General features: G+C 39.1%; 1 protein-coding gene across 2 annotated transcripts; it reads right to left on the bottom strand.

Annotated features, from left to right (window-relative positions):
* Positions 1-4,791: 4,791 nt before the first annotated feature.
* On the bottom strand, positions 4,792-12,399 carry LOC143886479 (uncharacterized). Of its 2 annotated transcripts, XM_077390455.1 has the most exons (5): positions 11,134-12,394; positions 8,554-8,659; positions 8,332-8,440; positions 8,160-8,207; positions 4,792-5,033 (listed from the first exon to the last, which is right to left on the bottom strand). In XM_077390455.1, the coding sequence occupies exons 1-3, from the start codon at positions 12,324-12,326 to the stop codon at positions 8,351-8,353; spliced, it is 1,389 nt and encodes a 462-aa protein (XP_077246570.1). In that variant the 5' UTR covers positions 12,327-12,394; the 3' UTR covers positions 4,792-5,033; positions 8,160-8,207; positions 8,332-8,350. The 2 variants fall into 2 exon arrangements, with proteins under 2 accessions (XP_077246570.1, XP_077246571.1); XM_077390456.1 differs by lacking the exons at positions 4,792-5,033; positions 8,160-8,207; positions 8,332-8,440 and having other exon boundaries at positions 8,569-8,707; positions 11,134-12,399.
* Positions 12,400-16,117: the final 3,718 nt, after the last annotated feature.

Genomic DNA, 16,117 nt, shown 5'->3' with positions numbered 1-16,117 from the left:
AGACAATAAGAAATACCATAGATGTTATGCAGACAATTGCAGGCATTAACAATAATGATGAAGGATTATCAGAGAAAATCGCCGAGCAAATATCGGTGAAAATTGCCGTGCTCAGGCCTAAAAAACCCTTCAAAATCCCAGAAACAGGTCCTCTATTTTTACTGAAGTTCCTCATGCAGGTTACTAGAACTGCTGTGTTCATCCACGTCGTACTGTTGCCGCCTATACAGAGGAATATGCACCTCTGAATCAAAAGAAAGGGACCCATAAAAAATTCTAACTATTTTTTTGTTAACAAAGTATAAAGAGGAATGCTAGATTCACAGGTGCCCTTGCAAAACAAAGGGGGGCAAAGGGCGGCCTTAAGATGTCTTTAATGGAATCTGACCAATAGGGGTGCACTTTGCTCCTTTTTTTACGGGTGCAACTTGGGTCAGGTTCCAAGCGAGGACACGTCGGTTTCAACCTGAAAAAAAGTCTCCCAACCCGGGCTGAGTTCGGGTTTGGGTTGAGGGCTTGGGGAACCCTACCCGAGTGAAACCCGACAGTTTTTATCATTTTTATTTTAGTAAGCTTAAAGCCTTGGTTGAGTTGGGTTGAACTCGTGTCGGGTTCGAGTTGGAAAAGAGGGTTTCTCTCGAGTTGAACCTCATCGGGTTGGAACTCAGATTGGGTTGGGTTGGGTTGGGTTTGGGTTGAATAAATGGTTCCGTTGGGTTCGGGTTGGCCTCAACCCAATCTCGACCCAACCCGACCTGAGTTTCACCCCTACTTTTTTTATTTTCATGTGCGTGTAAATCTAGCATTCCTCAAGTATAAATGATTAAATAACACAAACTCTACCTGCTTAAGCTTTTGGAGTAATTGGTTGTTTCACATGGTATGATCTATTCCCTCACGGAAGGGTGTGGCTCTTTGGCGTAAAGTCATGGGTTTGCTCCCCAGTGACGAGCGTTCGAATCCCCCCTTGATTACCCGATGCACGAGGTTTCCGGGTGATTGCGCGCATCCGTAGGGAAATAGTCCTACCCCCGAAGGGGGTGGGGACACCCTTCGTTATCAAAAAAAAAAAAAAAAAAAAAAAAAAAAAAAAAAAAAAAAAAAAAAAAAAAGAGTTTTCAGTTCAAAACACAACTCCTTTGTATTAAATTGTACGTGTGGGCCTACCAAAAAAAAGACCATAAATGAGGGGGAGTGTTGAAGTATATATTTTTTAAATGGCGCAAGATGTGAAGTCCCATTTGTCTGGTACTGCCCTTGGTATTTGATCCAACAGCAGCCCACTTTTTAAGAGGCTGTTGTTGGATCAAATATCAAGAGCTGTATGTATTATATCGCTCACATTTTCTCTTCACATTTGGTTGGGTTAGGATGATCCTATAGGCTGATTTTTTGTGGACACTATATTTAGGTTAGGGTCTTTCAATTGGATGGTTTGGATCACCCAAAAGATGTGGGCCCTACTGTTTTTAGTGGGGCGAGTTGATAAGCTTATCTACTTCGACCGAGTACGCTCACTTTTCCCTTTCTCTAAAGTGTAAATGACTAAATAACATCAACTCTAACTGCTTAAGCTTTTGGAGTAATTGGTTGTTTAACAGGATAAACATGGAAAATGAAAGTGTAAGCTTTTTTCCTTACCTGCCAGTAAGGGAGAGGACTTATTTTCTGGCTCACAACTAGCCATTGCACTCCATAACCTATGAACCCTTCTAAGGAGCCGATGAGGAGGATGGCCGGAGTAGACAGACGGTCGGAAGCAAGTTCGGAAAGGATGCCAAAGGTTTTTCAGGCATCTTTGGCAACAGAGAGGTTGTTGAGCTGGAGTTGGGTTAGAGACATGAGAGTTTTCACTGCGTCCGAGTAGTTGGAGAATGTGTAGTTGTTGCCAGTGGTTTTGTAGTCCACGGTGCAAGGTTTTCTTATCCGGGTGTTAAATCCAATAGAAGATAATAAGATTACTGGACTCAGGTGTTGCAATGTGAATCCAATTCCAATTCTACCCGCTCCAGCGTTCATAACAATGAACTGAATTGGGAGGGCAGAAGTAGCGTAAGCGTGGAATGAAAGAATGAAAGCGGGAAATAATGATGGAATCTGTTTTACTCCAAGCGGTGGTATTTTTTATTCTGCCCCGGTTGGAATGAAAATTTTATTGGGATTTTTTGATTAATTATTTTTATTTTAATTTCTTTTTGCATTCCCTTTCCGGAGGAATCAGAATAGGGATATGATTATGATGCCGATTCCGATTTCCTTATTCCGGCAATCCAGATGCATCCTGTGAAGTGCAATGCTATGGCGGGACCCACTAATCAGGTGGTGGCTACATGGAAGATGATCTAGACCATCCATCTAGGGTGATAGAAAGTAGAAATCTAGTAAACCAAGATTTTTGGTTGGTAAGGGAGTTTGTTTATTGAATATCATGTTAAAGATTTGTTTAAGGGGGTTTGCTAGGCAATTTTGCAGAAATTCATTTCGCGGCTGGCTTTTGCAAGTGAGAACAGCCATCTCAGATGTTAATTAAATGAATGACAAAATGTGCCAAAAAGTCAACATGTGGGCACTCGTTAACGTGCATTGGAAATGATTTTTGCAGCAATTTTTGTAAAAAGAAGTCTCAGAACTTGTGTAATTTTTTCAAAGAACATGGGAAATAGATTGTAAAATATAATTTCCAATGCACCTTAACAGTCAGGTGTGTATTGAGGGCAAGGTTTTAACTGTCGACAGAAATTACGAAATTTCGGTATTCGTTTTTCATGAAATTTCAGGAAAATCCTAAAAAATTGGAATTTTGGCTTAATTTAATATTCTCCCGGGCCAGAATTTTCGGACAAGAGAAATTATTGCTTTTTGATTTCGTCGAATTTCGAATGAAATTTCGGCAAAAATTTCAGTTTCGGTGAGGACCGAAATGCATTCCAAAACCAAAATTTAAAACATTGATTGAGGGTATACCTTAGTTGTAAATATCGTTTCGTTCCGGACGAAATTCTCGAATTCGTTTGAAAAACGGAATGAAATGACAAAAAAATCGTTTCGTTATGGATTTCATCCAATTCCAGAAATTTCGGACAGAATTTACTGGAATCCGGACGAAATGTCTGGAATGACAGAAATTTATCGGAATCCGGACAATTTTTTGCGGAACGAAAAGTTTCAAACGAAATCTGGACGAAATGTCCAGAATGACCGAAACATTTCGTCCTGGTGACCAAAACGAAATGGTCACCAGAATGATATTTACAACTAAGGGGTATACTGAGAATGTTCAAACATGTACTCAATAAAAATTCAAGCACGTGCAAGATTTATTGTGTCTTATCAGTTTCAGCTGTGTAAAACTCAAAAATAAAACGTAAGGGTACCACTGGCATTCAAACAATGGCTCAAATAGCAATATATGGCATGGTGCATGACCAAATATGAACACATATACGTAACAGAATCTATCTATCTTCTATTAAGTCTCTCTTCCCTCTTGAGTAAATCTCTCTCTCTCTCCATAAATATCTCCTCTCTTTCCTAACTTTTAGAAAAATTTAGTTAAAAAATCAGCTACCCTTCACATTTTACGAGCCCCGCAACTATCGAGACTAGGGCTGCAACTCGGGTCGGGCGGGTCGGGTTTTGGAGAACCCAACCCTCCCCGAGAAATATCTTGGGTCGGGTCGGGTCGCGTATTTTCACGTTGACGCAATTTTGAAGAAAAATTCTTGTTTGGCAAGGCAACTCAACTCATAGAAGTAGAAATCACACTCACAGTACACTTGAATCAAACAATGATGTAATTACACTCACATTACACTTGAATCAAACAATGTTGTAATTACAATCAAACAATGCTGAATCAAACACTTGAATCAACTCAACTCATAGAAGCAGAAATTACACTCACATACAATAACAGTGGGTGCGAGCGTTTTCACTTTTAACTTTTAACTAACAATAGAAAAAAATGTACATACTCTAACTTATGTAACTCGGGTCGGGTCGGGCCCCTTCAAACCCGGCTCGACCCGAAACCCATGAAACCTGAACCCCACCCAAGTTATTTTCGGGTCGAGTCGATGCGGGTCGGGTAAAACCCGGCTCGAGTTGCAGCCCTAATCGAGACCTATTCTTCATCTCTGTCCTTTCCCCTCACCGAAAGCACGATTGTTTCACCTCCAGTCTCTCCCGGCAAACTTATTTACGGTTAGAATAATATCCGCCTAAATAAGCATTTTTTTTTTTGCCCTTTAGGCCCTATTTGGATTGCAACAGACATGCATGTATGCTGAGCCCAAACATAGAGTAGGGCCTACATTGTTTGGACAATCCAGACCATTCCTTTGTTGGGCCTAGACGTAAATTAGGTTTGCCCATAAAATCTTCTCCATAGAAATTGAAAAGATGGGTTCAAAATCCTTTTTTTCATGTGTAAACAAAGAACAAAACTAGGTTCAGCAAACGTTGCAGAGGAAATTCCACACCCCTTGCTATTAGAGGGTTGCATTCCGTTAGACAGAGTAGGAACGTTTAGAAATATTTTTCCTTTCCAAACTTTTTCATAAAGATCCTGAAATCCAAACAGGGCCTAAATGGTGGGAAACAAATTCCTTAAGAAAAGATTTTCCTTGAGAAGTATTTTTCACAAGGGTCAGCAAGGGTGAACTACATGTACACAACTTGGGCTGGACATGATGATTTCTCAAAAATGCTACCCTAAAGACTAAAAGGTTGATTCATTCGAAACAATGGTTGTTTGGGAAAGTATCTCTATGGTCCATAAGTAGTGGTGCATGGTCTTAACTCTTAACAATTATATACGTATGAATATTGCTATTTACGGAACCATATGTCAAAGTAGAGTGTAGGATATATACATAGTCTTATTGACAATGAAGACTCAGCAAACCTCAGATCACACAGGTCACACTAATGTTTATATAAACAGTCCTGTCCTTGGCGATAGCGTCAGCACAGTTTCCAGTAAGATACTTGGGAATGTCCCACAGTTGGAGAGGACCCTGTCATTGATTGTCCTGAAAAATCCACACAAAACCAAGTTAATGCAAGTGTACATGCTTAGATGAAAATCCTTGAATTAAGCCAAATCACGAAAGATGCAACGAGAAGGGAGATTTTGTATGTAACGAGTAATTATAAGGCAATCCTGAGGCCAAAAGAGGTTAGTAATTTCACGTGGAAAGGGCAATAGGGTGATGATAGAGAAGAGGACTTGTCAAGGGCATCAGCCATCAGTTCTTAACACTGAGCCTAGGCAAGTAGACTTTCACCCAATATAGAACTCAATCCAATACTATGCAACAAACAATGGAACTCTAGCAATTACATGAAGAACAGAAATAGAACCAATGCAAAAGTCATTATCAGAAAATTATGTAATTAAGAAATTCGCAACAAACAATTTCTTTGTTTCTTATGTTAAAGAACAGGTAAACTTGTTTTTTTTACCTTAATCTAGTCTGTAATTAAAGCATGTATTTTAGTTACCGTAAAGCCTTGTTGCAGAATTACTGCTTGAATGATTACAGTTGCTGTATATGAATAGGAAGGCCCTGGATGAAACGTTTGCAGTACACTCTCTAAACTAACAGATTTTTTGTTCATAATGAAAATGAATGTGGCTAACAATGAGATGATATCCGGACTGCTAACTTTCTTCTGAATTTAGAACTTAGAAAGGTCAGCTTACTCAGTAATGATTTTCAATTGGATAGATTAAGTTGCTAGTAGGGTTTCTGCTTACAGGAGGGGCCCAGACCTCATTTCTCAGTCCAGGGTGCCATCACCTTTCCATGTTATTGATTTGGCCTATTTTAGGAAGCAATGTTAAAAGAGTTCTGTTCTTGGCATATCTTCAGTAATTTATCCAAGTGAAGTGTCCTCTTGTAACCATTTTATGATTTTAAAAGTAAAGGAGACCTATTACACTTTAGGTAAAAATGATTGTCAAACTGTTGGGACTTGGGACCAATGTATATAGTTTTTATTGAAATACTTTTCAAATTTAAGGAAATTTTTCCTACAAAGTTGAAGGCATGGTTTTAAATTTCGGCCAAAAAGAAGTGTTTCGGCCGAAATATTGCGATTTCGGCAGCAACCAAAACGAAATCCACTTGGATTCAGAAAAATACCAGATTTCATCCAAAATTTTAGGATTTCGTTAATGTTTCGATCGAAATGTGTGAAATATGCAATTTTTTCAGATAAAAAAAAGTTTCTGTCGAAATGTTTCGGGGTTGATTTTCACTGCCCTTTTTTTTATATCTTTCTCCTTGAATTGAGTTGAACTCTTTTATGTAGGAACTGAAAATCAAGACAAGACGCTCAAAACCGATATGGGGCTTAAACATTGCCAAAAAAAAAAAAACCAAAAGCATCAAGCTAAGTGTGAAATCAAATAAACAATTTGAATTTTTGAGGGAACATGTAGTAATATCCTTTGTCCCAAAGTAGTTGGGTACGCTAATGAATCCTTTAGAAAATTTTCATGAAGAAAGTGATGGACTTGTCAATAGCCGGACGGATTTTTTAAAGGATATTTTTCAAATCATTTTCCTAGGCATTTTCTGGAGGAATTCGATAAAACATGTCTAAAGGCCATTTTAAACCTATTTTGAGATGTTTTATAGACCCAAATCGAAGAATTCTTTAAAAAATGTTTTGAGAATGATGGATTTATAAATGATTTTAGAACAAAGGCATTTTGAAACCATTTGAAATTCATGTCCTATAAAGAGTTCAACTCGTCGATACACATATATACATCACCATCATCATCATCAAAGCAAATGAATGGTGTTAGGCTAAAGATAGAACAAAATGAGGTGTCTACAGATACCCTCTTTGATAGAAAATGTGTAACAATTGAATATCAAAGCCTAAGACAACAAAGTTTTTTATGAATAACCAAGCATAGTTCGGGTTCTTTTGGGTCCAAGAAATTTTCCTTCGTTTCTAACTTTCCAAATCACTTGAGTGGAATGGAGGTGGGCATAATGTTCTGGATCTATTTGAAAGAAAGCTGGCATGCCATCATCTAACCATATGGAAGCGAGAGATGGAAAATGCCATCTCCGCCTACACTGAAACACCCTAAATTCATATTGGATGCCCTCATCAAAATCCTAATTTAAATAAAATATTAAAATCTTTTCCAATTACATTAACAATAGAAAAGCCCCAGTATGGCAATGATACCACTACAAAATACAGAAACTGAAGGGCTCCACCATTTACTCCTATTTTTCATGAAGATTGTTCCCCGTCTCAAAGAATACCAAGTTAGAACTACTAACTCTTCCCAATTTTTGTGATGTTTTTGTAGCATCCATTGATCAATAAATGATAGTCAGATGTCATTTCCGCATCTCAAAGGGTACCAAGTTAGAACTACTAACTCTTCCTAATTTTAGTGATATTTTTCTAGCATCCATTGATCAATAAATGATAGTCAGATATTCTCCATACTTGATCATTTGCACTCTAACTTTTCCCCACAGTAAAGTCCTCTTCAGCATTTTAACCTTCATGATGTAAAGCTTTTATATAGAAGATAAAATCGCATTTATGTAATCATATTTTAACCCTAATATTATTTACAAGTATTTCTTTTTTTAAATTGGTTAATTATAAGTCTGAACTCCATCTTATAATGAGTCACCCGAGTGTGACATGCCATATCCTTTCTTTTTGAAAGATAACAACATTATATGTCCATGTTGGAGTCCAACACAGCAACACTTGTTACCTGTGTAGCACATGTCTAAGGATTTGGATTAGTTAAGTTCAGTAATAATGAGTGCAGACACTCATCTGTGAAGAAATAGTAAACACGCATCCTTTATTAATTCTTGTGTAATACAGCAACTCATAAAGTATGAATAGTGATAATCAAGTAATACAGAGTCAAAACAAGATCATTTCCCAACTACCACTAACAAGTTAAATTCTTTTAACAGATGCCTGCATCCAAATTTTGTTTACTTTTTGAATGGTAAAGGAAAAAAAATACATGAGTTTATGTTTAACATAATCTCAAATTCCAAATATTAAGAATTTTCTACCGCTACACCTTTTGAGTATAAAAGGTCAGTGGGAGCCTTAGTTAAGAAATTTAACAGTAAGTGGATCCATAGGCATACCTTGTTCAAAGGATTTTGGACCACCAACAATGTCACCTCCTTCAATGCCTGCAGGACAATTAATTTTGAAAACTTCATGGCAAAGAAAGAACCAATAGACGGAAAAAGGAATCTCAAAAGTTATCATTGTTTGCCAACTCAAATTGATAAGGAATAACATTTCTCAAGGCACCTTTTATTCTCGAAGCCTATTAAGGCCATTTAGATGAGCTTAAACCACAAGCTTTTGTTCCAGATAATCCTTCTGGAGTCTCAACGCCTACCTCCTGTTTCTCAACTTCCTGTAACAAGCATTACATCAAGAAATACAGCTAAATTTTTCCACCCAACATCATGAACTGTAGAAATCACCAAAGAAAATGGACTTTCTAAATCTTGCAAGAACAAAACTTACTCCGAGTTTTTCTCTGAACCATCCAGGAATGCTCTTTGAAAGAAGAGCAATATACTGCTCCATAGCCTCCTCTGGATCCATGTTTCCCAATCGTTTCCACGCATGCCTTGCACAACGCAACCTCTCCATCACTCACACATAGCAGCTCTCTAGCCTGTTATTATAACTAGCAATCAAACTATACCCTGAAATTTGGTTGAAAATAGGTCCTTACGTGTTCCTTACGGCTATTATACATCATAGAATGCATTGGTCTGAGTTTTATTAGCTTCTAGTAAAAACGTAATCTAAGGTGTATGGTTTCATTTGAACTAAAATCGGTGATGGTGAAGTAGATGAACCTTGAACCTTTCTATAGTATCGAATTTGCCCATTCAGTATGTCAGGCTTTCAGACAGCAGATCTATTAAAACATGAGCTTCGGCAGTATATAACCTCAGGGAAGAGGGAAAAAGGAAAACAATAATAAAGAGGACTGAGAAAAAGCCACTTGAAAGCCAAGAGCCTCAACGGACATGTAGCATGAACTTAATGGCATGATGAACTAATCAACTAGGGTGCAAATTGGAAAATGGGAAAGTCCAGTTTATCAAAATACTTTGGTGTCTCATTCCGTTTGCGGTCATGTTGGAGATTTGGTTGGAAAGGAACACTCGGACTTTTGAGGAAAAGTTTTCATCTTCCCTTACACTAGCTTGGAAGATCAGATTCAATGTGGCAAATTAGCCTCGGCAAAATAATGCTTTTTGAGGCTACTCTACGGCTTGCATTTTACAGAATTAGAAGACAGTCATGATGGGTTCCATTCCAAAGGAAAAGAGAATAGCGATTTGGAGACCTCCCCCACCTAATGTTTAAATCTCAATGTCGATGCTTGTTCTCTTGGCAACCCTGGAAAAGAGGGAATTGGAGGGATTTTTAGAGATAGCAACGGTACCATTATCTATGTCTTCTCTGGGTTGATTGGAATAACGGACCCTACCGAAGCGGATATTCATGCTCTTCACTTCAGCATGTTTTTATTTAGCGATCAAAAGGAAGGCAAGCTAGAGGTGGAGGGGGATTCTTCAAATGTTATTTCTTGGGTTCAAGGATCGAGCATTGGACCATGGAGATTAGCTAAGTTTTTGGATGAGATTAGTTCTATGTGTAACGAGAGCTTTCTCTCTTTTGTTCATATCCCTAGGAGTGCCAATGATCTAGTGGATCGGTTGGCTAAATTGGGGGCTTTAAGGGATATTCTGGACTCTCTTTCCCCGTTGATGTGAATCTGTAATCTCCTTTTTATGCTCTATATATAGTTATCTGTCATTAAAAAAGTCCAGTTTATGAAGCTACAGTCCTGGACTATGAGGTCATTTGTTCTTTCTTTTCTCTTTTCCGTTTTACTTGTTTTTTTTGGGTTTTGAGGCTTCAACTTGGGTTTTTGGAGCTCTCAATGGAGTCTTCATTCATGGTTTTTTTATGCGAGTGTGTGCACGTGCGCAAGCGCGCGCGCGCGCGCGTGTGTGTGTGTGTGTGTGTGAGAGAGAGAGAGAGAGAGAGAGAGAGAGAGAGAGAGAGAGAGAGAGAGAGAGAGAGAGAGAGAGAGAGAGAGAGAGAGAGAGAGAGAGAGAGAGAGAGAGAGAGAGAGAGAGAGAGAGAGAGAGAGAGAGAGAGAGAGAGAGAGAGAGAGAGAGAGAGAGAGTAATGGTTTTCATAAGCTTGGGTGTAAATGTTAAAGACTTCTAAATCGTGCAAATTGCGGGTTTCTTGATTTTGACTCTAAATTTCTCTTAATTTCTTTTGGTCCTGTTTCTAGATGTCAATGTTTCATGGCATAGTAGGAAAGCAAAGGTGACAACAAAAAAACCAGGGAAGCAGCATAAGTTGGTTGTGATGCAATTGCACATGGGCACGGGGTCGAGTTGGCTGGCCATTTTGGATGGTGTTATTCCATTTCTATCCTTCAATTTCACTCCTTACTACTACTAAAAACTAATCCTCCCCACCGACAACCCATGAAGTTAAATACATCTAAAGATTTCAACATGGTAAGACAGTATATTACCTTCAAAAATGTTATCCAGTTTATATGAATCACCAAAGCAATTAACCAAGTAATCCCTAACCAGCAAAGAGGTAAAGCAAGCAAAATCACGAAGGTTGAATAAATCAAGAGATTTCAACATTGCAACAGCATATTGCCTTCGTAAAACTTTTTTCCAGTTTATATGATTTACCAGTAGCACATCAAAGCAATTTAACCAAGCAATTCCTAACCAGCAAAGAGCAGGTTAAATAAATCAAGAGATTTCAACATTGCAAGACAGTATATTGCCTTCAAATAACTTTTTTCCAGTTTATATGATTCACCAAGAGCATATCAAAGCAATTAACAATGTAATCCCTAACCAGCAAAGTGGTTAATCAAGCAAAATCACAGAGGTTAAATAAATCAAGAGATTTCAACATTGCAAGACAGTATATTGCCTTCAAAAAACATTTTTTCAGTTTAGATGATTCACCAAGAGCATATCAAAGCAATTAACTAACTAATCCCTAACCAGCAAAGAGCTAAATCAAGCAAAAACACAATACCATTTTGCACGAGCAGAAAGCTTCAGCATTGAGGGCTGTGGCTCAGAGCAAGGCCCTTCCATCGCAACCTTGTGAAGCCCATAAAGTTCCATCTTCACATCATTCCCAACCTTAGACAAGATATCACAATTCCCTGAAACAACAAACTTTGCCACAGCACCAAAACGCTTCTCCAATTCGCTTCTTTCCACTCCCTCCCAATCATCATCTTCATTAAAGAGTCTATCCTTCTCAACCTCTCTCCTCTCCTCCACTCCAACCCTATTTTCCCCATCACACTCATATTCAACAAACCTAACCTCTTCCAAACCTCTCTTTACTTCATTAGACTCATCCTTTCCCAATTCTCGCTCTCCCTTCACTACTTCCAGATCAAATTCATCATCTTTCTCCTCTGCCTCCTCAAATCCCATCGCCTTTCCCAATTGCGGATCTTCCTTCACTACTTCTAGATCAAATTCACCATTTTTCTCTAATCTTTTCTCTTTCACCTCTTTCACTATGTCTAAATCATCAGTCTCAACCTCATCAGACCTTTCCATCGTCATTATTTTTTCTTCAAATTCATCAATTTCCCCCTCTTTTAAACCTTCCTCTAATTCAATCCCACTAAATCCAGCTTCCGCCCCTGATTCTCGCTCAAAATACCGATCCTTCACCATCTCTACCTCTTTCATCACCGATCCGAAATCCAACTCATCGTTTTTCCGAATTCCTTCATTCAAAACAACTTCTTTAACAATTCCACTCCTCTCCGCCCCTTTTATCACCGATTCTAATTCAGACTCACTGTTTTTCAAAATCACCTCTTTATCAAATCCACTACTCTCATCCTCTTCAACCACCGATCCGAATTCAAACTCACTGATTTTTCCAATTCCTTCACTTAAAACCCCTTCTTTAACAAATCCACTGTTCTCCACATCTCCAAACGACTGCTTCACAGATCTCGTCACGCTTTTTTCTCCCAAGACAGATTTTTCAACAAGATCTGAAGCTAAAGCGATCTTATCTGGAGAAACAGTATCAAAATCAGTAGAGGAAGCCATGGAAACAAGCTTGGCGAGAAGGAGAGATAAGAGGATGGAAATCAAAGCAATTAAAACGAGCTCCTGCAAAAAATCCATTTTTCTTCTTCTTGATTGCTTCGCTTCTAAGGAAAAAAAAAGTGCAGAGATGAGAATAGAAATCATTCAATAAAAAGAGGAGAAGAGAAAAAAAGGGATATAGCATATTCGAATCTGGACTCTCTCTCTCTCTATCCCACCGACTATTAGAGTATGAGTTTAGGTGAAGTGATATATTTGGCCCTCGTTTTTATCTGGGACAGCCTCCTCTAGTGTAATTATGGCTACTTTTTTACACTAGATGGGAATGGGATATGTAAAATAGGGGGTAATATATAATTTCATAGATAAGTAAAAGAGTTGAAACTCTTATACGGCGGTTGATGTTAGGTACATTACCCATTCGCCAAAAGCTCCAAAGATGATTGAACACGTTGGCAAAGGTCCTTTGAACCTGTCCCATACCTAGGCGGGCCCCTACTTAGGACTGTAACATATCACCATGCTTCCAAATCCGCCGTCCTCTGTAGCCCACTCTGTGACGACTTTCACTATGGCCTTTTTTTCAGGTAACCCTTTTCACAGGCTGCCGTTAACCTTAAACCTGTCCCATACCAGGCTGGGTCACACTTAATCCCATACCTAGGCAGGCCCCACCTAGGACCATAACATACCACCACGCTTTTGATGGAATTTGTCGGGCAAGGCCCTTTAAACCTGTCCCATACCAGGCTGGGCCCCACCCAGTCCCATAATTAGGCGGCCCCCATTTAGGATCGTAACAGTTGAAGTAACCCAAGTTTTACAACTGTTGGTTTCGGGGGTGCGTCATGCAGTGCGCACCATGCGTCGAGCAAGAGGGATTTGATTAGATTACGTGGTGAATCGAGTGTGGTAATTTGGTAACGGGTTTTGTCAATAACTGAGGGAAGGAATAATGTGAAGTTCGGGCGTATTATTAAAGTAAATATACGCGCGGGATTAATACGAATGGGCCAGTTTTTTTTTTTTCTTTCAAAAACGTACGGTATCCATTTGATGACCACAATGTAAAAATAGGTTCCGGCTCAAAATTCATTTCCATAGGATGATCACAACTGTTCCTCTAGATCAGAGGGCTAAGATCATCCTATGAAAATGATTTCTTGGGGGCAACTTATTTACGTTGTGGCCCATCAAATGGACGGTTTGGATCATCCTATGGTGTAGTTTGTACAGTACTTTTTGAAAAAAAAAGGGACTATAACGGCCTACATAGTATAAAATCTCTATTTAGATGATCCAAACCATTCATTTGTTGTTGCCCTCCGTAGATAAGCCGGGTCCTGAAAATCATGTCCATAGGATGATCCTAACTAGGGGTGCAAGTTTGGCCCAGTGAGCCCTGACCCACCCTGAGCCCGAACAGGGTCAGGGTTGGAAAATCCAACCCTGAGGGTGGGCTTGGGTTCATTTTTTAGGCCCTGACTAAGGGTCGGGTCAGGCTTAGGGTTGATACCTGGGGCCAACCCGACCTGACTTGACCCTTTTCACGCCTTACCCCAGACCCCGCCCAACCCGACCCTATTTACACTTTACAGTATATGTGACTTGTCAAACCACAAAACTTAATATCATCCTATTTACATGATTTTAGGGGCATGCCCTATTTATATTGTGGCAAATGGCTTGTATCTTCTAATAAGGTGGCCTCCACTACTTCTTTTTTTCTTTTTGAAAAAATAAGTGCCATTAGGTCCGGACACCTTACACTATAAAAATCCGAGTAGTAATGGATCTATAAACCAGAGCTTTTATAGAGATTTTATATGGTGTGTGGCCATATAGTCCAGTGTTTTAAAAAAAAAGCACTGTAAGGCCCACTTCATAGGATGATCCTAACCGTCCAGTCTATAGATCGGATGGCTAAGATAATCTTATGGAAATGAATTTTGGGACACAACCTACTTATGTTGTGGCCCAACAAATGAACGGTTCGATCATCCTATGAAGTGGGTTGTACTTTTGAAAAACACTGGATTGTACAGTCACACACCTTATAAAATTTTGTTTTTATATTATGGACAGCAATGTGTTTGCGCTAGGGTTAATCCGGCCCGGCCGGACCCAATTAGGGCCAATCAGGGCAGGCCAGGGCCGCGCTGAGCCCTGTAGGGCGGGCCTTGGGTTGACATCTTTTGGCCCTGACTCAGGGTCAGGGCGGGTCAGGGCCAAGATAATTGGATCCAGGTCTGGGCTAGGGTTTTGAAAAACCCGCCCAACCCGACCCTGTTGCAGCCCTAATCCTAACCCTCTAATATGTTTGCTATAAAATGGACGGTTCAGAAATTTCAAAAAAGTATTGTTCTCTTTTAGGGAGTTTTATTACGGTGTAAGCCCTTATAGTCCCCCGTATTTTTCAAAAAGTAATGTGCGGATCACACTATAGGATGATCCAAACTGTCCATGTGATGGGCCACAATGTAAATAGGTAAAATCATTTATACAGGATGATCCCAACCCTCCGATCTATTGAGGAATTGCATATTATGGAAAACTCTGTAGATTGGAGCTGTGCAAATGACTTTTTGGGGCACTACCTATTTACGTTGTGGCCCATCACATTGACGGTTTGGTTCATCCTATGATGTGGTCCGCACAGTACTTTTTGAAAAATACGGGACTATAAGGGTTTACATCATATAAGGCAATAGTCCCCCTTTCTTTTTAGAATTCTGCAAATGGTAAACGATATATTAGTCCCTTTTTCCTTACTTGGCCCACCCACTTGTAGTATAAAAGTAATCATATATACACTAGAGGAGACTGGCCCAGGGAAGAAAAGGGAGAGAATATGTCACTTTCTTTGCCGACATCCTTCTCTCATAAATCATTTTCTCATTTTCGTCTAGATGATCCGTAAATTTTTGTCATTTGTTTTATGTTGGTCTTGATCGAGTGGTAGAGATGACTTGTGAGGCTCACGAAATGGATGGTTTAGATCAATAAAAGATGGGATCTAGGATACAATTCGCGGCATTGGCTTGTGTAATAGGCCAAAGAGGAATATGAGAATGATAGTGCATCAGTGGGGAAATGATATTAGCACTCCAAATGAATGTTTCGGCTCCGTTTCTTTCGATGTAAAAATGGAAGTAAAATTTGTTTTATGCTAATTTTACAGCATAAAACAAATTTTACATCCATTTTTATGTTAAAAGAAACGGAGGCGAACACGGAAATTAACTCCACGTGAAAAGTAATGGTGGATTTATTAATTCTAGGTGCATTGAGTCCCAACACACTTGATTGTTATGTCCATAGCATTGGTGGCAAAATGATATTAGAACTCCAAATGAATGTTTCATAGAAATTAATTCCACGTGAAAAGAAAAAGGCTGATTCATTAATTCTGAAAGTTGCGTGTGACTATCGAGTTCCCACACACTTGATTGTTATGTCCTACATTTAGGCTACTGATATTGGCACTACCATGTTTTGATAATTGCATAAAATCAGCTTGTCTTATGTGTTGTAATTATAAGAGCTCTTTTGGGAACTGTAATAGCCATATACACTGTTTAAAACAAAAGACATAATAATTTAGTGTAGGGAGGTGATATTTACGCCCCTTCTAATCACCAGGGACAACCAGTGTCAGTGTATTAATGACAAAGGGGGGCTAATGTACTTGATGTCGGAAAAATCCGGTGGGTTTGATTGCAACGTACACTGGCGGTGGGTGTCCCTAGTGATCAAAAGGGGCTTAAATATCATTTTCCTTTAGTGTATTTATTAAAACATTGCAGTGCTAATATCAATAGCCCACATTTATTAGCTACTTTGAATCTATTAGACCAGTGGTTGACACCCCACGAGAGTGGGGCTTTGTTCTACTTTTTCTTTTCCACAAAAGGAATGCCGGTGGCCTACAAAAA

The sequence above is a fragment of the Tasmannia lanceolata genome, unplaced genomic scaffold (assembly GCF_043159265.1).
Source record: "Tasmannia lanceolata isolate RefF3 unplaced genomic scaffold, GAP_Taslan_0.1 ptg000011l, whole genome shotgun sequence".
Classification (NCBI taxonomy): Eukaryota; Viridiplantae; Streptophyta; class Magnoliopsida; order Canellales; family Winteraceae; genus Tasmannia; species Tasmannia lanceolata.
This window is presented reverse-complemented; position numbering and strand designations above follow the sequence as displayed.